This window comes from Polyodon spathula, chromosome 30 (genome assembly GCF_017654505.1).
Source record: "Polyodon spathula isolate WHYD16114869_AA chromosome 30, ASM1765450v1, whole genome shotgun sequence".
Taxonomy (NCBI): Eukaryota; Metazoa; Chordata; class Actinopteri; order Acipenseriformes; family Polyodontidae; genus Polyodon; species Polyodon spathula.
The window spans coordinates 4,176,877-4,203,591 of record NC_054563.1 but is presented as its reverse complement, the minus strand read 5'-3'; the positions used below and the strand labels follow the sequence as shown (position 1 = coordinate 4,203,591).

The window sequence follows — 26,715 nt, the reverse complement described above, 5'->3', positions numbered from 1 at the left end:
GCTTGCCTAATGGCTGCATTATTAGAATTTCTTTCTCTTCTTTTTAAGTAAAAAGTTTAAGTTAAGTGTTTAATTACATTACCTGTGTGCAGGCATGCGGTTTTAAAAACCACACGCTACAATGGTATTCTAGCTCATTCTTTCATTTTAATTAACAAAAATACAGAATTCATATATTTTGACAGCTAACAGTGTTTTGCAGGTAGCCTACATCATGTACCTGTCTACGTATTCTGTATAGCCTATACCGTACTTAAAAGTACACCACCTCTTTTAGGGGGTGGTATACAGGGAAATATAGGTAGAAGTGAGGGGGCTATGAAAATGTTATATTAGCACCTTAGTTTTCCTTTTGCATGGTTAACAAAATGCCCGTTATCCTCTCCCCCAAGTAATTTCTGACCACAATCCCTAACTAAGCGTCCCCTTACCCAGTACAGCAAATCAACCGGTTTCATTCTCCGAATATTTGAATGTTTTCAACAGCCCGGACCTAGTTTCTTTAAGGTAAATCATGAAAGCAGATTGTGTTCAAGACAAATTCTTTTATACCCACTAATCTGGTGATGCAGCCGAAACTACGTTAAGGTAATGAAGGGGCGGCAATAATGTAACAAACCGTAAAGTCAACGAACGCATTAAAAAGGCGGTGGACAAAATTATGATCACATTTAAGAAATTGAAATATTGCTTGTTTCAGTAGACTTTCATAGATTTTACTGTACATTTTGTGACAAAAAGAACAATCAAAAGACTGTTACATTTGGAGGTGCAAATGCAGAACAACTTGGTGACACATTTGTTTTTTAATGTTCCATCCTGTGCAGCTTTGTTTTTGACACAATAATAATATAGAGCCTTATAAGTTATCCAGAATGCAAAAATAATAACCTAAGAAACCTGTACTGGAGACACTTTAAATGGAAACTTTGTCGCAGGCAAAAAAAACATGTTGTCAGACTTTTTTTTCTTAATGCCATGAACATTTTTCTGGAACAGAGCCAAAGACACTCGGGAGGCTCCTCCCTTCCTTTTGGTTACAGTACTTTCTATTGGCTAAAAGCAACTTCAGCCCGTCGGGCTTTGTGCTCATTGGCGGCTTTGGATTTCAGACAAAACAAGAACATAATGTTCCCTCAGTGCTGTTTACTCAAACCACAGACACTCTGTATTAAATTGCAGTACTGTATAAAATACAACCACGACATTGTTTTAGACAGAACTATACTGATTTGTTAGGTTTACTTTCAAGTGTCTTTACAATGTATTGTTGTAATTCAAGCAGTACACATTAGCCAAAGTAATATCCACTGTGTTTATTGTAGTCTATCCCCCTCTGCGTCAGCTCACTCAAACACACAAGGATTAACTAACTTCCAACAACAGTTTGATGGCCAGAGGCTATTCTATTCAGCACATCCTATACAGTAAATACATATTATTGTAACAAGTAAGCAGACACATACACTGACTTTAATCCAGTTCACCACCTTATTAACACCTTAGCATTGGCATGACATTCAACAGTTTTATGTATTGATCATTTAAACAGTTTTCACAAATACATCAAATGAAGTATTGTATATTATGGACGTAGGCTGAACGAGAAAACTGTAACACACACTGATGTAAATAGACTGTGTCTGCTGATATGGATGGGCCTCAAGCAGGCTGTCAGAGCAAAGCACTTGAAATATGTACCAGCACAAATTTATGTGCGCTTAATTAATATATGTAACAGCGCGTAAACACTGGAAATGCCAACCATATATAGCATAGCCAATCAGTCAACTGCTTAGTAGGGGTGTGTTGCCATCTGTTAACATTCACTTCTAGATGTGCATCATCTGGTTTGTGGTATGGGGTTAGGTGTGCAGAGTTGAGTTAAACAGAATGCCAATCTACAAGCACTGCGCCAACAATACGGGCAGACACATGACTTGGTCTGAAAAGGTGTTTACATCATAAAGGTATCAATTATATATTGCACATCTTGTTTTTGGTTTCAGTTAAATCCTTGGTGTTTTACATATTGTTACATACAAATATATACTGAAGAGACTAGTTAAAAAACAGGTGTGGGATACAAAAGGGCCCAATTTGAATCATCTTTAGATCCGAATTTAGATCTTCCACAGTTTACATTATAATACAGCAGAGTGTTGGCATTCTTATATCTCAACTAAGACTTTCAGAACTGCTAGAATAGCCACATCATTTCAAGGTGATTTATAGATGCTCAGCATGCACACCTAAATTATTTGTTAATTATGTACCATTATAGTTTAAATATTTATTTTCTATACATTTATTTTTTAATTAGCTGTGCTCCCCAAGCTACAGTGGAAACTGGATATGTTGCTTACAACGTTCCTGCTGCTGCAAATCACACCAAGGCTAAAATTATATTTTGGTGATGCAAGCAAAGTGGTTTCAACAAATGTTGCTTTCTAGCACTTAGGATGACAGGAGTACCCTTTTAGAAAAATAGTTTTATTTGCCTATGAGGGTTATGAAATCAATGGAACTTTAACATTGTTATTAAAACCATTTATGCAAAAACATTAAAAGCTAACAAAATATTAATTTTATTCAAGAAACTTGTACAAATACAAAATCATAGAAAACTATATATCTTTTTACATAATTAAATACAAAAAAATACAGTGAAGCCAAACATTTTGTAGCTAGTCATTTACAAATATTTTCATTCAATAGAAAACAGTTCTGGAAAATTCACTTACACACTAATTTACACACACATATATAAATAGACAAACTGACACGGGCAAAACCTTGTAGCAAGAATATGAAAATACATTACTGATTCTGTGAAAACTGAGCTGCAAAGATCTTTGCAATTCTTTTTGTTTCTTCTCTCCTGGTCGAGGGTGATGGAACACTGGGCTTTTGGCGCTTTGCTCTTCTAAAAGGAATTCCATTGGCAGCACCACTTTCCAGCTAAAAGAAGTAAAACAAACAGGTCCAACATGTGATTATATTGTTTCTTGTTTTAAAAAACAGCTGTTCAAAAAGGATACTCCTATTTTGTTTTTTTCATTGAGCCTGAAAACATTCAGTATGACAGTAAAATGAATAAAATGTGGCACAGTGATACAATTCAGTTCTCTCTCTTGACTGAAATGAGTTAACCAGTCTTAACTTAGTCCGAATCACAAAACCACCACAAGCACATAATACTGGCTTCACAGGGATGCATCTTACTGCTGCTGAAGTGGTTCAAATTTTCAATTTAAAAGAAGCTATTCGTTTAGGTCTCGGAGATGCCAATGTCACAAAATGGAGTTCCAAAGAAAGAGCAACTTACAGAAGTTACAGAATACAAAAACAACATGAGAAGTATTTCAAATGTAGCCTTTGCATAGTGTGAAAGCGTTTAGCACTTTATAAACCACACTGTCCTATGTAAACACAAACTACACAGCATCTACATAAAAAAATTACATTAATAGGTGGGACTTTGCACAGATAGACATGCACCTCCCTATATCCCTAGACTGTGATGCTCTTAATAAACTGTGCTAAAGGATGTGTTTACTAGTTTTAATCAAAATTGGACTAATGGTTCTCTAGGTATAGGATGTGCTATAGAAGCACTGGGTCCTCTAAAATAATATAATCAATGCAACACTGACGTGCAAATAAATGTGGAAATCTAATCACAATCTTACTAATAAAAGATACTGTTCTGTCTTTCCCCGTCACCCTTGTGGGAATTTCTTTCTCTGAGGCCATGGTGGGGTGGGGGTGGGGGTGTCAAGGCCTTGCCAGCATGTTTTGCAGCAGGAGACAAGCCAGCAAGAACCAGTTTCACTCACACACTGCATGACCTTTGTACAGAGATTGGGGTAAGCAACTGCACTGCTGCACTGAAATCAAGATCACAGTGCATACGTAATATTCATCACACACACACACACACACACACTTAGAAAAACAAATGGTAAGGTTTACCGATTGCATTAACTGCTTCACTAATTTAGGCATCCAGTGATTGCCCCCATTAAAGGGTTTAACATACATAGTGTAGAACTGAACAGAAGCATGGGGCCCTACAAGTTTGAAACGGAACACAAATGACACCCTTTAACATGCTACCATTGCTAGTTTCCTACCAAAACCGCTTTAAAAAGTTATTTAAAACATTACAGCACAGAAAAATTATTGCATCTGAATAGGATTATAGTTCAATGAAAGAACAGACAATACGCAGTAGGCAGACGCTAGATGCGCAAGCCAGTCTGGTAAATAATCTGTTTAAACAAGATGTTAGGAGCATACAGTACATCCATATCCCCAGTCTAGGATATGAGCTGAGACATTACATTGCCAGTACCATAAAAAAGCTGCTCACCATGACCGCCACCCACATCTCAGCCCATGCATCATTTGTAACAAAATATACAAGCTATCAATAACTTAACCGATTCTACTATCATACTTGCAAATCTCAAGACGGTTAAAAAATGTATTCTTGTTATAATCTACATGATCCTTTGTGTAATGTCTTTGTTGTTTTGGGGCTTGGGGAGTTCTTCTGTTTAGAGAAGTAGCCGATCTCACCAGTGTCTGGATTGGGCTGTAACAATTTTCTTTGACGTCTGTGGCTACATACTGTACAAGCTGAAACGTAAGCGATACTGCTGTGAGAAGTGAACAATAAAATCATGAGCTGGGAGGTGTTTGGAAAGATCACACCACTTACGTAGGCACTGCTATGTCCTAAATTACCCTTTAACAGTTCAAATATTGGGGAGCTTTGAAATATTGAACTGCTCTGAAACAGGAGCTCTTCCTGCTTACTGCCTACTAAAGTTCCTCTGCTGTTTAATTTGATCGTGACAGCTGATGGAAGCCCAAGCCCCACCCCTCCCCCCATTTTTTTGGTGTGCTGCCCAACAGTGCACAAAGGGTTTTCTGCTTAAGTGGATTGATGTGGAAGAGACGTTACACCCTACCTAACTGAAACTGAATATGAAACGTATAGAAAAGGCAGTCAAGCATTACAGTACGGGAAAAAATTAATAACAAATGTACCAAAACATACAATGTACATACGAGTTTAATATTCTATACTATGACATCTCCAACCACGACTTGCTTCACATCATTTTTCTCCTCAGAATAAGCCTATACCTTAAAGGTGGCAGAAGTATGCCATGCTTAACCAGTTCTGAAAGCTGGCCAGGGGAAAAAAACATGTCCATACAGTTTCAAGGAATTAATATACCGTGCTAACATTATAACTACCAATACCACAATACTCTGCTGTAAACCAATACAGAATATACAATCTAGTTCTTTCTCCGGTCACTTCATGTGTGTCTAAAACACATTCCCCAATCCCAACCTGTTCATTGGTAATATATTTGTTCTGTTTTGTATACCGGATTTATTTACCACAGTTAACACCAAGGATAACATTTGTTCCCATGGACCCAATACAACTGGAGGTGCGACAATAAGAAATTTCTTGCATTTCTTCTCACATCAGGATCATTATAGGTTAGGCATTTGTTTTGTTACTGAACAATTTTTGATGACAAGCAACCAAACTGGAAATACTTGGTTTTAGTTCTGCAAAAAAATTCTGTCTACTTCCTCAAAGAACTTTCAAAACCTTTAAAATATAACCAGCTCTGATGAAAAACGCTATTAACAAAACGTCTGTTATCAATGCCAATCTAAAACAAAAGGACAGGCTTTCTCAAGACCCATTGGACGGATTCCTCCAAATGCAATTTGCTTTCTCCTCTAAAAGCTCTTGCTTTTCATTGGTCAATCATTTTAAAACAGGTTACACTACACACATAGAACATCTACAATTTAGCATGATGCAGGAATTACATCAAGGTTTTAATGGGGCCACTGGTAATAAACCTGAAAATGGTTGTCACAATGTTACTAGTCACAAACAACTTTGAAAGTTAATTTAACAGAGACATTAAAAGTTATATCTTCCTTTTTATAAATGAATGGTACAAATTCAAGTTTTAAACATTGGTGTAAATATGCATGAAGTAGGATAGGTTTTCAATTTAAAGCTGAATTTTGCAAACACTTTTTTCTTTATAAAAGGTTTATACAGCCTACAGCCTTTAAAATCATTCAATATATGAATCAGAATATAGCCAACAGAAGATAATAGTGGTAGATTTTGTTAAGATGCAATAGGAGTAAACTCCTAAAATGACATTTCACATCTCTTCAAAAAAGTAGTCTGCCCGAAACAGTTTGGATATAAAAACGACAGGAGGCAATATGTCTGTAACTGCCAGACTGCTGCAACTACGTCATGGGGTCAACCTATTGGCTTAAGAAAACCATCTGGATTGCTGCAATACTTACAGTATCTGAGCTGGACGAGGGGAACACAGGGGCTATGCGGAGGGCTCTCATGGATGCTTCCAGATGTTGAGTTGGTAAGAAAAAATTTGGGAGAACCTCAGGCTCAGGTCTGAACACAACTGCTTAAGGAATAAAATTTCAGACTCAAAACAAACCAACATACAGCATAACCCAAACACACATTGCACCACTGAAACAATAACATGGCCATCTACAGCACTGGTTTGAAACATCAATAACTTTTCTGGTACTCTTTCTTGTGCAAGTAAGCAAGGTTGAGATACTTTACGATTCATTCAGGTTTCACAGTACAGTACATTTTTTCTGTAGTAACCTTGTTAGACCGATGTGACAGGGTACACCCCACCCCTGTGAGTATTTTGTATTATTATTTACAAGGTATGGTTTAGTGTGTTAAAACACAATGTTTTATTGTTAATTACTTTCCAGCATGGATGGGGTTAAAATTCCATGCTAAAGATTGATTCATTTACTGCTAATCTGGAGACAGTCACATATATAAAAACCCGCAGCTTTAGCTGAACAAGGTTGGTGTTCAGAGTTGAGAACGAGAGACGCGAGTTGTGATATAAAGAAAGGAAGAATAAAAATAATTACTAGTTTTGTATTTGTTTGTTTGTTTTGGCCACCGTGCCGTTTTCTTTTGCAAAGGGTTTTGTTTAAATCTTTTATTTTATTATTAAAACGTATGCATCAGCGCTTCCATACCCCAGTATTGTTGTCTGTCTCTTTCTGGTCTGAAGTCACTGCAAGCCACCCAGGTCACAGACCTCCTGTACAAATGTCACCCAATACCATTCGACTACATATCTAAACACTTAACATTCTAGTTAGAATTAGTATATATTTATAAATTCTACTGCTAGCAAAAGGCTAATAACATTCAAGGATACAATGTGACTGGAATGGTCTCCTCATCAGCTTCATCTGAATCATTCCTGTCCAACTCATGCTGAAATGATTCAGAAGAGATAGACAATCTTCTTTCAAGACAGAGATTCTCTCTGTGTAGATCTTGCGGTCTGTTATCAAGTCCTTCCGCTGTGCTTGGGTTTCCTGAATCCAGTGAGAAATCTAACCTGGTAATGGCTGTGGATTCTTCAATATCCCTATCCACCTGAACCGGAGCTTCCCCTTCACCTCCTCCCAAAGCTGTCTCTGTGTGCCTGCTTGAGACATGGCTGCCAAACCAAACGCATTCCCCCCTAGTCTGCGACTGTGCACCACTAGGCATGCTGGAATGGCTGTCATGCAAGACACCTGGTAATGGACTGCCCTCAGCTCTCAAGACTTCCTGTGCTTCTAACCTTTCCTGCCCCAGTGATTCCACTTCATCCAGCTCCTCCACAGAAGCCATATCAGGCTCTGACAAGATGCTGGACCACGGACTGGTTCTATCAGTCATTGCAGTCACATCGTTCAGGGCTCTTGGTTGGATTACAGCCTCTTCATATTCATCCTCAGAGCAGGTGTCACTGGTATCATTATCTCGTTGTTCAGTAGCATTGTCCATGGCCAAATCACTCTCAGAACTGACACAGTCCTGAATTAATTGCTCATCGCGAGTCCTAGTGCTTAAGTTTTGATATTCTGTTGGGAAACAGAGAGGAGAAGAGATTCCCTCTTCATCTGCGGCACCAGTTACAGGATCTAGATATGCTACATCTGTTGCCTCAGTTAAATCTCTTTCAAGCTGGACCTGTTCCTGGAGCCTTGCGTTGTCTTCGCTGACTTGAGGCACAAGCTGAGGTTTCTCAGGAAACAAATCTTCAGTTCTTCCATGATGACCTGTTGTGAACAGAAAAGAATAAGCAACTGTTCATACAGCCTCTTTTGTGAATAATTCTATGTAAAAAATTGAAAGTAAACATGTTGTAAAAAACAGTTTTTTCTAATGATCAAATGGCAGAGCATGGCTTACCGCTAAACAGGTTGTTTACTTCACAGACCAGCCTGCTTGACTTTGCCAGAAGCTGTGTGGCTTCAGTGTTGTGAGAGTTGCTTTGAGGTTCTCGAATGTGAACTCCATTTTCAGAAAGTCTTGACGATTTATTGGGGTCAGAAACATGTGGAAACGAAGGGGTGGACAGCTTCTGACTGAAATATCTCTGAATATCATCCAGTTCACCGAGATTTTTTCTGCAAACGCCAATGCACAAAATCTTTAGTTTACCAAGCAGAAACAGTATTAATTTGAACGAAAATGAAAAGATAACAGGGCCAATTCAATTAATTTAAACAGAGGTGAATCTAAATACCATTGTTGTATGGTCCCTTTTTGTAAATATAAAATCGCTGGTGCTATTTAGGTCTGCCACCATTTAGATAAACTAATAGACTGTTTTTTATTCAACTGAAAGAGACAGCCCTATTATTACTCCCAAGTATAATCCATTGAGTCTAACTTTAAATGCATGTAAATGTATGGGTGACATTATACATTCAATAACATCTAGCCTTGTGGGAGGAATAATACTATCCTATTGTTTTGTTTTTTTTTACTCAAGAAACAAGACTTGTTTAGAGCATTGTACTGTAAAAGAAGGTTCTGCATTAAACAATACCTACAACAAATGTAATTCTGCATGTACCAGAGCAAGCTGTTAGGGACAGAGAAGGGTGTATAACTCTGTCTTACCTAAGAGCTGTGAAAAGTGCAGAACGAGAGGATTGTGCTTCACTGCTCTGAGCACTTTCCAAGGTTCTGTCCCCTTGCTGTAAAGACTGGTGGAATCTGCGCACATTGCCCACGTGCTCCTCATGTCGATTGGAGGGTCTGGATGAGTACCATAAAAACATTCAAATAACAAATTAGACACAGAGGACTCACTAACTAAGAGAACTAGAATAATCTTTTGTAGGAATAAAAAAGTTTTATAGAAGACATTTTTCTCTTATTTAAAATAAAGGTTTCTGTATATACACACACACAATTGTCCGCCTACTGCATTTTTTATTTCAAGATATTCACATGCTTTTAAAAAAAAAAAAAAAAAAAAAAAAAACAACAACATCTTACCTTTCAGAGACCAAAAAGTCAGGATTTTCTGAGGTTGACTTAATGATTTGTTCTGGATATCTGGTGACATGAGTTGGAAAAGAACTGTACATGGCAGTAGTCCTATATGACAGAGGGAATCCTTGAAAAGAAACCTGTTACAGGAAAACACATCACAATGATTTCCTTCACTTGTATGCCTGGTATAACACACAAATGAAAACCTCTGCTAGTTTGTGAGGTTGTTGCCCCTCACAAATTGCGTGCTTACTAAATATGTCGGTAACTCTGATAATGGAAAGTTGTCTACTTTTTAAATATACACAAATATTTTTTAAAGAGCAAGCTGTCCACAGGTTCTCATAAAGGCTTGGTATCCCTGAACAGATTTATTAACACGAAACCATACAAGTGCAGTAGAACCCCAAATGTTATGCTTTTAATACCTCTGCAGAACTACTGGGTGCGATAATTGTTCTTCATTTTACCTCACATATTTCTGCCAAGACTGCTATCACATTGAATGTGTGCCAATCTTGGGATTAGTGCCAATATTATGAAAAGGCATTGTCTTTTCTCGATTTGCTGGACACACAATCTTATTTTTTTAAGCCATCAACAAAGCTTAACAGGTCTGACCTCATTGGGGCAAAAATCAACTTCAGTTCTTGTTGAAATATAGTAACACATTGTATACATGTATAATGGGATGCTATTATATTTCAACAAAATACGTACATCAGACTCCTTTGCTTTGTTCTCGCTGGTTGCCAATCTCTCCTCTCGGAGGCCATGAACCGTCCCTAAGGGAGTGATGGACACTTTGATCTGTCCTTGGCATTGCCCACTGAAGTCCGTAATGTTGTACCACCCACACACCGACTGAAAACCCGACAGCAGGGGAGAGAGGTCCACAGAAGCGAATCCGATTACTCGCTCAACATCTGAAAGAAACAAAACAAGCACATGTTTAAATGGTAAACAACAGAATTTGAATGCATAAAGCAAGCTATGGTTGCATTGTCCACAAACTAATAGGTTAAACACTATATTTATGATATTAAATTAAAAAAGGAAACTCATAAGTTAATATTGTTTTGAAGCTGACCTACAAACATCTGCTACACTGTCTAAAAAAAGTAATTTTGCATAGATGCATCATTACATTTAAGTAATGCACTTGTAAAATGTTAATAGACAAACACTAGTTTGTAGAAGAAATCAATAAACTACCTTTGCTAAGTCATAATGTTCACAATCTAATTTTAAACCTGTGTGAAAATGTGTTAAAGACACATTCTTTGATCTGCGTGTATTATACACTTGACAAAACAAACTGCACCCGATTGGTGATAAAGCTCTGTTGCCGTAATCAAGCAAACTCTACACTGATACTATTAATACATTTAATATAGACATGTTGTGGGAATTAGGTCAACTCTACCTCCTTTATGCCAAACTTTGAAGACCAGTGTCTGTCGTGGATCTACTAAAATCTCCTTGGAAAGCCTGCAATTAGAAAACAAACAGCTCAGTTCACCTTAAACTGTAAAGCAGTGTGTTTAGTAACCTTACCACTTGAAAACATGAAACCATATGCAAATGTAACTGTATGATAACCAAGAATACAACATATACAATACATAATTAAAACAACCCGGGGCCCCTGGTTAACACTACAAGATATCCGAGAACCTAACAGCATCATCTTTGCAACTGAAAAGTTGTACAAAGGATTTGTCAGAGACCAAGGTGGTTTTCTCCTGGGAATGAATACTTTTTCACTTGATAGATTAACATCTGTACATTCAGTACTGTACATCAGATATCCTGAAACCCGATACAATGCTAATCAGCATCTACCATTTAAGCACTGTGAGAATATTGGGCATTCTAGTGGACTGCCACGTCATGTGCTGAGGTAACTGTGCAGGAAGACAAACCTGTCAATAGCTAAAGAAGTGCATCTCAAGTACAGTGTCTTATCATTTTGCTTATCAGTTTTATTCCCTGTAAGAGTCTCAAGTGAAAAGCGCTGCTCTAGAAGTGTGAGCCTTGCTCACCGTGTCTGCTGCTGGTGGTCCCACACAGGAGAGTCTGTGTTCTCAATTACAGCTGTTGTCACAGGACTGGCTGCATCTGCAGTGGCATAAGAGACACAGCAGCTTGGGCTTACTCCAGTGCGTTCTATCAGGGGGCTGCCTGCAAAAACAGAAGCTGCAAATTATATGCAAGTCTACATATAGAAATATATATTTTTAAAAGTACAAGTGGCATATCTAATTATTTAACTAAGCCCATATACACCAACACCTAAACACAGAAACAATCAAATACTGGATATTTGATATAATAAACAGCACATTAAAAAAAACAAAAACAAACAAACGTTAAGCTTGTTTTACCTTTGAGGCTAAGATGCATAGCTCTTTCCACGGTGATGCTCACTGTGAATGTGTTTTCGACTTGTGAATCTTGGCCTTTGCAATCTCCTGAAGTTTTTCTCTGTTGCTGGATTTCTACACTTTGATAGTAAGAGTCCTTGGCATGTGCAAAACTTTCGGCTTCCCTAATTTCAGCATCACTAACATCCTCAAGGTAACTTTCTACAGGAGGGGAAAGCTGCTCTTGAACAGGTGTCAGGTGAGCTGGGGAGAGCGTGATGTGGACTCTGACAGCAGCCCCAGACAAATCAGGGGCACTGCGTTTAAAAAGGGGGTACACTCCTGGAAACAGAAACAGATTGCTAATAAAGGAAGCAGGGATTCAAAAACATGGGGTTAAATATATATATATATATATATATATATATATATATATATATATATATATATATATATATATATATATATATATATATATATATATATATATATATATATATATATATATATATATATATATATATATATATATATATATATATATATATATATATATATATATATATATATGTGTGTGTGTGTATATATATATATATAAACATGGCTTTCTGAAGATATTCTAATTACAGTATCTTACACTAGTATAGTAAAATAAGTGTACCCTCCTTTATAAAAATCAGCCCCATATAATAACATGTTAAGGCCATCTTATTTTTCACCTACCACTGATGCATAGCTTCTGTAGAGGCTTCTTTGCCAGTGTGGAAAGGTCTACATAAGCCGAACCAACTAGTCGATCCGTATCGTGAGGTCTCGGCCTCTTCTCTTTTCCGAAAGCGACCCAAACCTGTACTTCCAGCCTCTCCTCTCTCAGGTACCAAAGCAGGGGCTGGCTGCTCCTTATCTCCACAGTTCTGGTCTCTTTGAAAGTCACAGTGGTGACGTCTTCATCCTCCAAGGACGGGTGCTGGAGAGATGAGCAAAAAGGCTCTCTGTCGTACAGTCTGTACCTAATATAACAATAGGTGGACCTCTCCAGATCTCTCCTTCCTGCAAGCAGCAGGCAGTGCAGAGGGAGCCACAATCGAGGCGCAGCAACAGAGATCGACAAAGTCCGCTCCCTGGCCTGCCATTCAACTCCGTCTCCATCCTCATCATGCTCCTGTGTAAATTCTCCATTCACACCAGCATGCCAGCCCAAGGCTTCTGCAGCGCTTACAACCCTCTCCCTGTCAGAATGGTGAGCAAAGCTGATCGAGATCTCCAATCCACCACCAGTGTTCTGTAAAGCCTCAACCGAATCACGCTCTGCTGGTATATTTACTGCAAACCAGCCTGTGATTCCTATAAGAGAACATATAAATTGTTATGACAGTTAAACTACTAATACTCAATCATCAAACAGGAGACGGCAAATAAACACATTCATAATACCAAGGATTAGTATAATTTGCATTTGTTTTGTTGGCCTCAATTCTAATTTTGTATTTGGTGTTAGTTTTGATGAAGCTGGTCCTTTACAATACCTGTCCTTTTATTCAGCAAATCTGCCAACTGTACTTTGACGGTTCCCAGTACAGTGTCCTCTGATGTTCTACCTGTAGAGGCTATAACAGAAAACGAAAGAAAAGTATTGTTTGATGTTGTATCGAGTACTGTAAATCCTCTTTTATTCAGGTGACATTCATTTAATTTGTTTAATTATTCACTTAAACGTAATTTCTAAAAACTGCAAAATGTAATCCATTTCATAATTCATAGATTGAATGTGACTAATTCAGAGTTTCTTCAAAGAAAAACAAATAAAACAGATTGAAAAAGCAGCTTATAGACGGCACTCACAGCTAAATCAACACCAAAACATAGTTTGAAGCATATATGACATTTGTCATATTTAAGTGATTTCTAAATATATTCGGCAACGAAGAGCCAAGGTGTAGATGAGATCTAGAAGAGATATAAATGAGAGGAATGAACCACTCCACTGATGTTGCTGAGGAAACCTTTTGACCATTAAAGAAGTGTTTGATTATTGACCAGAAATGTTTGGCTAGATTTCAAAAGGTACAGGCAGGTCATTCACAGGTTCAATTCTTCTATTTTAAAACACACACAATTAGTTACAGATCTATTCAGTTTGCATGTGCACATTAAATATGAATGGATTAAATAAAACATGGTTTAGCATTAGCTGACCATTAACAATTAGCTACCGGTACTAAACTCTACAGTATACCTTGCTTAGCACCATGGTGGTAGAGAGTAAATGTAGCTTCTGCAGCCTGTAACAATTCAGCCAGGCTACAGGTCTCCCCACTGGATCTCTGGATCACTAGATTACAAGAAAACTCTGTGTGATGATCAAACTCAGGGCAGAAGGTGCGGGCGACAACTCGTGTCGTTCTCTTTTCACTCTCTGGGAGGAAAGAAAGCTGCATGCTGACAGAGGTGTTCACACCTACATCTGCGTGGTATTGGAACGAGCGGTCCCTCTCTGCTGCACCTCTAATCGTGAAAAAAATACATGTATCAATAAACAAAACCCCTCCTTTCAGATACAAGCAACAGAAAACAAACAATTATAACTAATACAAATAGAAATACAAATAAAAAAGTGCTACTTGGTGTTATACTTGGAGAAACATATTGACATTGAAACATTATTTAAAAGTACGTATTGTAGTCCCCTTTCTAAACCCTTACTACAACTGTGTGACTATTTTCTTTATAAGCCATCAGACCTATAGTGCCGGAGGACAACACAGACCTGAATGTCTCCACAGCATACCCGCAGAAGTCGAGGGTGCGCGGTGAACCGAGGATTACCCTGCTGGCCTGAGCCCTCCCTACCCGAGTGGTGCTCGGCCAATTGTGCGCCGCCCCCTGGGAACTCCTGGTCACGGTTGTCAAATGACATATCCGGTCAGTAGATAAGCTTTTCATGTCACATGTGTTTGCAAAAGCCAGGTTTATTTTTATGTATTTAGGATTCTTAAACTAAAAAAAACCCACATATTTCTACTAAAGAAAAAACACATATTTCAACACTGCAGATCAGGAAAAACAAGGCTCTGAACTGAAGACCACTTAAAGAATAAGTAGCGGGGTTCCGAAGAATATAGCGTTGCACCTCCCCACGTGCTTCTACAACTGTTTAAATAACGTACCTGTCATTTTCCTTTTCATTGTGAACATCCTGACAACTTTTTACACTTATAACTTGTCTGTTTCAAAGTTCTTTTCAACATGTCTGCTCTAGTGCACTGATAGTGTAAGGATTATTGCCCGCATTGTCAAACAGGAAACACAGCAATAACAATCCATGATGTGGTACTGAACAGAAAAGGCAGAGCACTTGTAATCTTTATTTATTTACTTTTTTTAAAATCACCTTCCAGTGATTTAGAGGATAAATCTCAAAGCCCAGTCCACTAGAGCAGACATTTTTAAAAGAGCTTTGAAAAGTTATAAGTGTAAAATCCTGTCAGGACGTTAACAATGAAAATGTGGAGATGTATAATGCTGTATTTTTTTTTAACCCAGCTATTTGCTATTTAACCGGTCCCTGTATCGCTTTTGTATTTCCATATAATAACTGAAAATAACAGTATTTGTAATTGTTTTTTATAGGGTTGTATTTTTGCTGAAAGGTTACTTTGAAAAGAAAACATGTCTTCCTGCAGTGCAGGCCCCTGTGCTGCAGGGTCAGGGCTATGGGAGGGCGCTTGGCATTGTACAATTCCAACACTAAGGAAGCAGATGCACAGGCTTGCAAACCATGCATGATAAGGAGTAGTGATGAGTTGGAATGGACTTACAAGCAGCCCATTAAGCATTAACACACACCACACCATTAGACCCTAGGCAAAACCCAATTGTTTCTTAAATGACATAAGCCCTGTGCCAAGGATAGAAACTTGAGTGGTTTGCCTGTTATAGACACTATTCAGGATTTTAAACATACTTAAAATAAAACACTGCTTAACTGTTAAACCAGAACAGGTTTAAGTTTGGTAGATATTTAAGCCTGTTATGGATGTGGAGCATGTCAAGTCACAACTATTTACTTAGAGCTGTCAACTGAATGAAATAGTATATCCAAAAAGCAATAACAATATCAAGTGGGGAATAGTCTACTAAAAAACACAAAGTGTTCCATACAGTTTAAACATATATACATACATACACATCCATGTAAACCAATTGTCATTTATAACTATCTCTTGATCTACCTCTGCTACTATGCACTGGACTTGCCTGACCTAAGCACCACGTCACTAGATCCTCAGCTAATGCACTACTAATATGTCATTGTAGACAACTTTTTGCATCCTTGTTCACACTATTTTGGTAGTATTATTTGCACTTATTGTAAACTATACTGGATACTATACTATTAATATCTTGCATTGTAACACTGTACTGCTCTATACTACCTGCAAGTTGCCTTGGATGAAAGCATCTGCTAAAGAAATGAATGAATAAATAAAAATAACTGCTGCATGTATTCCATCATAAATTAAGTTAGGGTAATGTAAACAACCCATATATTAATGCTCAGATGGTCGAACTACAGACTTACTGTTTAACAAATAGTACTGTAATAGTGGTTTTTGTGTTCATAGCATACAATGTGTTACACCAATGTCAAATGCACCTGAGCTTGTAGTTAACTGGAATATATGAAATGAAGTTGTGAAATTTGTAGAATTGAATGTGCTGGAGCAACATGTGTAAGGCAAACTAGTGGTTGTTTTGTAGTACTGAAGCCATCTAAGATTGCTGTAAAGCAGTGGTCGGCAATTCAATCTGCTGGCGGGCCAAGTGAATTGATACATGTATTGGTCAATTAAGTGTTATTACTGTAAAAGTGAGCATGTTTTGAAGGGAAGGGTGTATCTTCAAAGTCGATCCTGTGACAGCATATGCAAATGCTGCTCTTAAGCCTCATCTTACCTTGCTGCAGCCTGCAGGCCTGATGCTCTGTGAACCTGGACTGCAACAGACACGACACGCGATGCTACAGCTCCTTGTCTGGAGCTTTCAGCTGCCTGCACTGAGTGCTTGTACAGCACACACACATCAAGCAAACCTAATCAAATTCAAAAAAGAAACAGCAATCTTAATAATACAGAAAAAAAACACACTTTCTATGTATCTGAACAATAGTGTGCAAGATATATTTAAAACAATGTGAATTCAACAGTAGATGTTATCAACATTTTTACTGTCAGCTCCCAGCCAGATCATTGAAACCCACATGCCAAAATGAAGCAGTCAAAGTCCATGCCATGATTCAAACAATTATTTATTTGATTTCCCCTCAAGTTTCAAATTACTTTCTCATAAAACAATAGTGAGGTTGGTTAGTTACCTTTAACGTGTGGGTATATCAGTCTAAACTGAAATTCACTTAAGATCATTCAAACTTCATATAATGTTAAAATGGTCACAAATTGACTGTGCAGTGCTGCAACAATATAATCAATCAGCCCCCAATATTATCTCAGGGCTTCAGTACAGGGCAGGGCTGCAATCTTCTACCTTTACAGAGCAGCTGTCTTGGCATACCTGAAGGATGTGGGTGGTGCCCCTCTGCGCTGTCTGTTCTGGGGATCAGAGGGAGGCTGAAGGTCTGCGTGCCAGCGTGTTCCTGCCGCTGCATGGTCACCATAGCACACAGCTTGGACAGGGGAAGGACACCTCGGGCCACTACCTGGTCTCTGACATTTGGGTAATAATACCTTACAGAAACATGCAGCACAGTTATATACATTTAAGGGTTAAATGAAAGGTTTAGAGAATACTGTAGGCAGCCTTTAGCACCCAAAGATTATAACTAAAAGAAGCACAACATCAAGAATTGCTTTAGAAAATAAGCTTAACAGGGATTGAAATAAGACTCCTGTTGCATAGCAGTTTTTACTTCAAGCTCAGACAAAGCTCAAATAAACACCTGGGCTGGATCAAGCTGTGTGCAAGGAGTTTTTCTGGCTAGGTATCCACATCTTGAGACACAATCACTAATCACATGATCTCAAAATGAATTGTATACTATTACATATACAAAGATGAAATAGAACTATGAAGTACAAGTCAATGTGTTTTCTGAAAATGTTACAATAGTTTCATTGGTAAACATTACAGGTTTAAAGTTTAATCTAATAAAACATATTTACAGTCTTTCTACTAATCCAGCAGATTTTGTAAAAATATATCTAATTTGAGACAAAAAAAAAATTGTTTGCAAATCAATCCAGCAATTCTGCTGTAGTCCCCTAGTCTACACAGAAGTGCCCTTTACAGCTAACAACCAGAACTACACTATATTTACCTGCACCAGACTTCAAACTGAATGCCTCCACCGCCTGCCAACCCTTGGCTTGAGCAAGCGCTGAGCAGCAAGCGCTGTACTGGAACATCAGCTGGTAGGACCAGAGTGTGGCTCTGACTGTCATTGAAAACAGGGTCTGGGACACACAGAGTGGTGGTAGTGCGGAACGGCCTCAAACTCACTCCTGAAGAAAACAATCACAATGTTCATGTTTTACACGAAACACATGAACATGTGTACAGTAAACAGGTAAAGAGCAAGTCACTGAGATGCAACATGTTTTCAGAGAGGTCCTGTGCCCCCTTTTACATGGACAAGGATTTTAACAATGAAAAAAGAATAAATCACAAGATTTCTTGTGGTTTCTTTCTAGTACTTCTACAAAATTAAGGACGTTGTAATAGCTTTTCTACACTGCACATTTTAACATGAAGGGAATTTGACAAAAACCACTGTATTAAAAACCAATAAAAGTGTGAGCTAATTCATTCAAGTGTTGATTATATCTTACCGCTTTCTAGCGCCTGGGAGTCCAAGTTCTTCTCAGATTCTGTGTCCTGGGTTGGGAAACTATACTGTATAAAGCAGTCTGCTTCTCCCCAGACAGTGGACTGTAATGGAGTCAGTCCTTTCACACGTTCAACTTTGATCTCAAATATGTGTTCTCTCATTGAGTTTCCAAGCCTTCTGTTTATCTAATTATTGTAGAAAAATAAATAAATAAATAAATAAATAAATAAATAATAATAATTATTATAAATATATTAAACTTATCAAAAACAAAGGTTCCCTCTTTGTCATAGCTAACAGCATGCTGGGCCACATCCTACTATATGGTATATAGAATGAACACAACTGAATCAGATAATCACTTGGGTTGTACAAATAGCAATCCAGCAATATCCTTGATCTAAATACTCTACTGCCCTCTAGAGCTCATACATTAAACTACAGTATATTTACCTGCCAAACCAAATATCTCCAACTCCTATACGACACACTTAAAATCAGCGAAACACAAAAAAAATACCTCCGATGGTGTACTTGGCATTTGATCCAGAAAGTGTGTTGGCCTTTGAACGCTAGGAGCTGAAGTCCCTTCTTCACTTTTTAAACGTTGCAGTGACAGAATCTGTTCTCCTGAACCCATAGCTAGTAGGACCCGCAGGCGGCCTTGGATGCTACCTGTAAACACATCAATGACCGGCATGTAGCTGTCCACTCCCACCACTGGATACTGAGCCTGCAGCAGCAGGTGAGAAATCTTGGGGTCCCTGGATAGTAGCCAAAACAACAGTATTTCAAAAAGGTGTAGTGCCCCATAAACAATACACTTTACAAGACATTTTACTACAGGACATGCTCACCTAAAAGACATGTAGAATTGGTGCAATGGGAGTTTTGCAAGTCCCACCAGCTTGTCCTGTCCTGGACTTGGCACCTTTTTCCACACCTCGATCACCATCACGTTGTTCTTCATTCTCTCAAGCAGTCCGGAGGTCATTGTCACAGGGGCCACCTGAAAACAAACATAAAAACATGACCATATTTAAAACAGTCGTCTAAATCACAAAATTGAGTTTTAAGTTACTATGAATGCCTTTTTTTTGTAAGGCATTCTACTACGAAATAAGGCACTTTATTGGTAATCGCTATGGCGGATATGTAGACATATAAACTTTTCTGAGCAATGGCTCAATGAATATCTTTATTGAGTTGGATTGTTTTATAATTCACATGCAAATAACTATGCTTTCTAAAACTTACTTGTGCGAAGTTAAATGCTGGCTGATTTTGCCCCCAAATGACAGAAGACCTTGTTGCTTCATCCGTACCAAACAGCTTGCAGTTTAAATACAAATTGCATGGCTGCACTGTTCCTGTGCTAAAATCCTTTCCCTCTGGTACCATCAACAAAACATGCAGCAAGACTCCATCCTCCTCTTCTGCACGCAGTGCACTGAACTGTCTGTTTAAATTATGTACTGCTGCAGAGTAAGGCGGGTTCAGCTGAATCCCATTTTCTCCCTTCAATTCCTTCATGGTTTGAGGTTTCATGTTTCTGACCTCGCTGTGTGCTTTGACAGGGAGAAAGGCACTGGCATCATCAGTGTCCGACTGTTGACTACTCTCGTTATCAGGAAGAGATACGGTCTTGTGTCCAGGGCTGGTAACAGCGTATGAAGGGGTTTTAGAAACTCCTGCACATTGGGCCCTGGCAGTAGAGAAATCCTTGTTGTCTGCAGCCAGCTCAAAAGAAACCTTATGTAGAAAAAGGTGTGTTTTAATTTGAGTGAAAGACAAAGACATATTTCCAGCAGTGTAATATTGGGGGTTTTACTTTCTGTTGATTACAAGAAATATAGTTAATTGTATATAAAGTAAAAATTAACACAAATGTAGATGGCAACCCCCTGATTTAAAGAGTGAAATGTTACCTTTAGAGGCCCAAGTTCTTGTTTTTCTCCATCCAGCCTGAAGACAGACAGCTCAGTAGACAGACTCAGGAGTTCAGATCGAATGATTTTCCGTAATGGGAAATGAGCTGTTCCAATTGGAACAGGCTGATTAAATAAAACAAATAGAACTGGTTAGAACATTCCTTGTAGTACCTTGCTAAAAACAAAGGAAGGGAAGGGACTGCTCAAAAAGCAGTGTACTATATTTACACTGTGATACTGCAGCAAGGGACCCACAATGCGCAAGGATGGAGATCGGTAAAGTCAGCTGTGACTATAGGGAAGTCAGTTGTTAGTTACATTATTAACTCTGGCAACACAACATACAATTTGGTTGATTTAGATTAGAAAAGTTAAGCTTTACTAGGAACCATTGCTGTAAATAAAATAGGATAGCAACTACATCTGGATATATGGCCCAGGTAACAGATATTGTTTAATGGATTATGTTCCAGAATTTTCATTGGCTATTAGCAATTTCTGTCTAAATGCTGCAAAGGAGAATCAAAGATATAGCAAAGGTTCAATACCTTCTTCTGTGTGCTTTTTCTAGCATAGATTTTAAATTCAAGGTCCATGTTCCACCATTGCTCTATCATCACACCACTGAAATGCAGTGGGAACACAAAGCGCTGCTGAAACTTCACAACTGTTAACAGAAAACAGAGAGCATTAAGAAAGTCAAACTTCCTTATACAAACCGGAGTAAAAAGTTAAAAATGTTTACAGTACTGAGAAATGTACCTCCTCCTATAATTTTACTGGAGGCTACCCTTACAACTTCAGTTTTCATGGACACCTGACCAGCCTCTTCTCTTGAAGATGCCACAGGGAAGTGGTACTCCACAAAATAGGTGCTGCATGAAAGACATTCAATTTTTTATTAAGTAATTCCCCAGTGCTACCTAACCATGTAAAGCACATACATAACACTGAACAATACAAATTATTGGAAATGGACTTGAGGATACCTATTGAATATTTTACCAAAAGGTTTATATTAGGTTTAATAAGGTACAAGGTACAGTATAAGGTTTTACATAGTAAGGTAGTCCTGCTTCTTTGGAGCTTTACAACTTTTTTTTTTAAACAAAAAGCAAAAGATACTTTTCCAATTTAAGGATTTTAAAAAATATATATATACCCACACCCACACACCATTTTCTAGTTGAAACAGGTCTTGGTGGTTTTCCTTTGCCAGCTTTTTTACTTGGCGTTGTCTGGGTGCTGTCTGGGGGGATTTTCAGAGTTTCAATTATAACCCTGGCCAGGTGTATCCGACCCAACAGTGTCAGTCTGTCCACGCTCAGGTCAATAGACCTAGATTGCTCTGCATTGTGTGGTTCTTTTCCAGCAGTCAATGCGGCTCCTTCTGGGAATGAACTGTTTAAAGAAATATTTTGTTAGCACTCAGTATGAAATTGGTAAAATCAGTGAGTCTTATCTCTTTTACTAATTGACACTTTTTAGAATGGGGGCAAACTCTGCATTCACATCCACATGGATATACTGACCATTCATTTTTGCTATCAGGAGCCCGAAGTGACTGTCTGTGTCGGACTGGATTATGTCCTGCGTGACCTCTAGAAATCTTCTGCTTTCCCTTTGCAGATTTGATTTCATCATCTTCACTACTGAAATCACTCAAGCTGGTATCAGATTTCTAGAGCATAAAAAAGAGCACAAAACATTTAATTAATCTCCTGGAACATCTAGAAACACTTGGTTTTATGCATCCCCACCCCATACTGTAGAAATAAAAATATTTTTTCAATACTATTTTCTGGGGGAACTATGTGAAACTGCTCTTTACGTACATAAAAAGTCAAGAGTGCTTCAAAATTCCAGCTCTGATGCAAAAGCATAAAAATAATCTGTACACTTACAGGAGCCTTATAGAACAGGTTCTCCAGCAGGCTCTGGTCATAATGTGGATCGTTCAGTTCACTTTCCTCATTGATACTGCTGCCGCCAGACAAGGACTCAGGAGGGGAACCTGTTCCATCCCAGTGTTGCAATGGGGAAGAATTTACACTAAAAAAATAAAACAGTGAGCAGAAACATGTGGTTTAAAAACCAATTAACAATTATTGTAGATATAATCTGCAAAATAACACATACGGTTCTCTATACTAATAACAAGCACAACACAATATGCAAAGAGCTTACCTGCCCAGGAGCAGCTGAATTGCTCTGTTCTCTGTGTCGAGTGTATATTCTTGGTCTTGGTATTCTGACAAAGGTAAGAGCTTAACTTGCGTGGGTTTGAGATTTGGGTCAGGTTCTAGCAGATTCTCAAGCAGCTTGCCTGAAGAAGGCATACAGGGCCTTTGGAAAAAAGAAACAATTGTATGTTGAGCAATTGACACCATTCTACTTAAACATATTTCTTTAACTGTAATTATCATTGCAACATTGGGCCCTATTTAAAACTATACTTTTGGTCTTTATTTATTTGAAAGTTAGAGTAAATTTTTTCAGTGTTTAAATACAAGTATAAATTCCTTACTCTTTCAAGATTTTACTTATTTCAAATCTGATTGGAATATGGCGTGTTCATTATTAGAACTCGGATCTCCTAATGTGTGTTGTGTTCTCTTTTCTTAAGGCACCTTTTAATAAAATGTCACTTGTTTTACTAACTTCAGTAAGAAAATTAAAAAATTATAATGACAGAAAGAACAAATAACAACAGCAGAGCTTACAGAGATACTGGTTTCCTAATAGTATCATTTGGCAGAGGCAGAGGCAGGTGAATGTCCTTCCATGCAGGTTCAGCATCCAGGTCAGACTGCAGAGCAGAAACCACCATAGCATTCCTGAGTTTGCTACCACGATCCAAAAGCACTGCAGGATACAATGCACACCATTCTTTATTTACTTATTCAGCAATGCAATGCATTTTCCATGACAGAATAGAATAACTACACTACCTCATACATTCATATGGATTTTTTATGTAATACAAATAACCTGCACCTTCCTATGGGTTTTAATGTGCGCTGCTCACAGAATAATGCAGATCTTCTAATGTTCATTAGAAATTCTGAAGATTCCACAAAATGTATACATTTCCTACTTATATATTAACTGAAGATCATTTATAATACTTCTACTGTGTCAGAAGGATACATTTGTGCACATGTTGGCTGCATGCAGGACATGCTCACTGTTTACAGTAAGTGAACCCTCTTGCTACTTGCTAGACCCAGCTAATGTTATAAGTCTGAAGTTTAAAAACCTGAGATGAGGTCCTTGGATGCTTGGCTGTTTGCTGGTAAGACATGAGTTTCTGTCTCTTGAGAAAACTGTACAAGCCTGTGATGGGGGGACGCTGGTCTCAAGCTCTCCAAAGCATCTTCTGGTCTTGCACTGGAAGAAGTATCTTTTGGGACTCTATTGTTTTCTTGAAAGTATAAGTGGTCTTTACCTCTGAAAACATTTTAAATAGGTTTTAAAACAGACTTTGAAATATGCAAATTGAGAGGGTATAAAGTATACATTTAAGTTCATTAAAATCCATTGTAAATATAATAAAAAGGTGCAAGAAAATAAAAGGACACAGACAAAAAAAATAATCCACCTAAATAGTAATGTATTGCTGCAGGATGAAACAGGTTTGGGTCTGCAAAAGCATCAGATAGAACACAGTTACCTTGGGGTATTTGATGCACTGCTTCCCACAGAATCCCTTCCACTGGTGCTGTTAATAGAAAGCCGAAGTGGCTGAGTCGGCACCACCAATTGGTTGTCACGAGAAGCACCCTTTGACAGCGCTGACATTGCAGTGTCTATGCTCATGTCAGTGGTTGGAATAGAGCTGCTACTGTCATATGTTTCAGACAAGGGTTCCAGAGCAAGGGACACCTGAAACCAGACTGGATTAGTTGACATTCCTTGCAATGTGTGCTCCAAAACTTACATGAGTAAAGCAGCAACTTGAATAATAAGTATTACATCAAATGTTTCGAGAAACAACCAGATTTTAAAAAGACTGGATTTAAGGTTGTAAAATGATATCTGTATTTGTGTTAATACCAACTAAGAATTAGCTTGAAGAAAACCTTTGTATTTATAACCTGGTCTGCTAATACCTGTAATTCTCCAAGCTTCTCAGACGTTGGAGACACTAATGTGAAAAACCCACTGATGGAGTGGGTTGGAGAGAGCTGTGATATCCCACTGATTTGGACCCGTCCAATAGGAAGATGGTCCGGTTTGGTCACTACATCTAGCACCAACATACCCATATCTATAAAGGAGGAAAAAAAAAGGCTATAAACTTTATAGTACATTAGCAACCAGCTCTAATCAGAGCTATGACAAGAATGCGACAGTCAGCAGTCACTTATCTATAACTAAGCACTCAATCGAGTTATCACACTGAAGTCAACTCTATTTAGCTTTGATAGAAAAAACCCCCACAGCATCTGTTTACTGTTGTGGTGAAATTCAATTACGTTTTCCACATTGGCACAGTTGGTCTTTGTGGAAAGTTTTGCATTTCTCAGAACACAACATAATAATGTTCCTAAATCTAACTTCAAGAAAATCCCCATCGAGAAAGAAAAGGTTGGCTGCAGCGAGAGTGTTGCTCGTTCATTCACGCACAGTAACATTTCAGACGCTTCTTGTACCTGCAAGGTAGGAGGTGAACTGCTTCGGGCCGCAGCGAATAGCGAAGCGTGCCGTTGTCTTAACTCCTTTCTGCTCCTTCTGACAGCTGTCTCTGGGGCGGAAACAGGTCCCATCCGACAACTCACCCCACCACTTCAGTCTGACACGGGGTGCTGCTGGTGGTCTCTGGATCGTCCATAAGATTTTACTGACTGTCACCCTTAGAAAGCAGCGGAGCTGGCCTTCTACTAATGGTGGGAGACCAGTAGATGGGGAGACATCGCTGGCAGCTGTGTAATATAACTCAGTTATCAACTAAATATGTTTTGGGGTCAAGATTTTAGGTCTATACGCACATTTCACCTGGAAGCTTTCTAGCTGCAACACAAGCCTTGAAAATGTAACTAACTATGTCCCCATATACTCCATGTGTCCACAAATAAAAAAGTGTTAAATACTTAATGTTCTGCATGCACAATATCCTGCAATTCTATTAATGCTACCTAGTTAAATTTGCCATTACCTAACAACATGAAAATGTTTGCCTTTTCTTTATTAAAAAACAACAATTGTATTTTATTTTACTTACAGGTTTGTTGAATGTCACCGTTTACATTATTTCTAGTTTGAAATGTATGTCACTATAAATATTAGACACATGAATAGTTAGTGTGTACTGTATGTATTTTAACGAGGTAATTCATGCTATCGTGGAGTGTGAAAACTCTAGTCAATTCAACGTGCTATCTGTCTTTGTGTGTGTGTGTGTGTGTGTGTGTGTGTGTGTGTGTGTGTGTGTGTGTGTGTGTGTGTGTGTGTGTGTGTGTGAATATATATATATATATATATATATATATATATATATATATATATATATATATATATACGTACACACATATTGGACTCGCGTGCATTTGCAGTAATATTAGTTCCGAGTTCAAATAAAAAATGTTGCATTTTCGTAATACCAAAACGGCCAAAGATACAAAACGTAAATGGTCATGTTCACTGAAGTACACATTAGTAACTCTACTACTACTGACTGTACTTGCAAAATTGGCAATAATTTCCAGGCCATGTCCGAATAATTTACATGAACAAAATCAATGCAATAAATAATAAATACCTTTCTTTTTCTTGCTGCCTAAGTTGCTGGTCTTAATTTTCCTATTCTTCATAGCAAAAGTATATTCTTGACCTACAATAAATGCCCCAGTTCTTCATGAATCCTTACTAAACGCCATGCTAACGAGTGCCCGTTTCTCTTGGTAAACAGTGCGAGCGGCCGATCTGTTTCTGGGTAACGACGACAACAACAACGCTCTGACACTTTTAATCCCGCCGCCAATCCCCGCAGCGCCGCTTGCGCCCATAGCATTGTGGGATACTGACGGACTAAATCCGGAGCCTAATGCTGTTATTGCATGCTGAAATAATATTCCCTATAGTCTATTTATATAGCATGGAATGAGTTTTACATTTGAATGAGATCCACTTTATTTGTTAAACACACACACACACACACACACACAC

The 26,715-nt window shown here is 38.2% G+C and overlaps 1 protein-coding gene across 1 annotated transcript; it reads right to left on the bottom strand.

Moving 5' to 3' along the window:
• Nucleotides 1-293: 293 nt before the first annotated feature.
• On the bottom strand, nucleotides 294-26,511 carry c2cd3 (C2 domain containing 3 centriole elongation regulator). Its single transcript, XM_041232912.1, has 33 exons — nucleotides 26,309-26,511; nucleotides 25,203-25,472; nucleotides 24,660-24,817; nucleotides 24,221-24,432; nucleotides 23,807-23,997; nucleotides 23,271-23,412; nucleotides 22,735-22,893; nucleotides 22,452-22,599; nucleotides 22,080-22,228; nucleotides 21,724-21,948; nucleotides 21,310-21,422; nucleotides 21,096-21,214; nucleotides 20,545-20,670; nucleotides 19,874-20,368; nucleotides 19,474-19,625; nucleotides 19,137-19,380; nucleotides 18,618-18,801; nucleotides 18,107-18,290; nucleotides 17,344-17,516; nucleotides 16,729-16,864; nucleotides 14,009-14,277; nucleotides 13,299-13,379; nucleotides 12,496-13,116; nucleotides 11,794-12,114; nucleotides 11,452-11,590; nucleotides 10,833-10,897; nucleotides 10,127-10,332; nucleotides 9,410-9,543; nucleotides 9,029-9,166; nucleotides 8,312-8,529; nucleotides 7,284-8,178; nucleotides 6,370-6,478; nucleotides 294-2,961 (listed from the first exon to the last, which is right to left on the bottom strand). Exons 1-33 carry the CDS (start codon nucleotides 26,358-26,360, stop codon nucleotides 2,821-2,823), a joined length of 6,969 nt encoding a protein of 2,322 aa, XP_041088846.1. The 5' UTR covers nucleotides 26,361-26,511; the 3' UTR covers nucleotides 294-2,820.
• Between the last annotated feature and the right edge of the window lie 204 nt (nucleotides 26,512-26,715).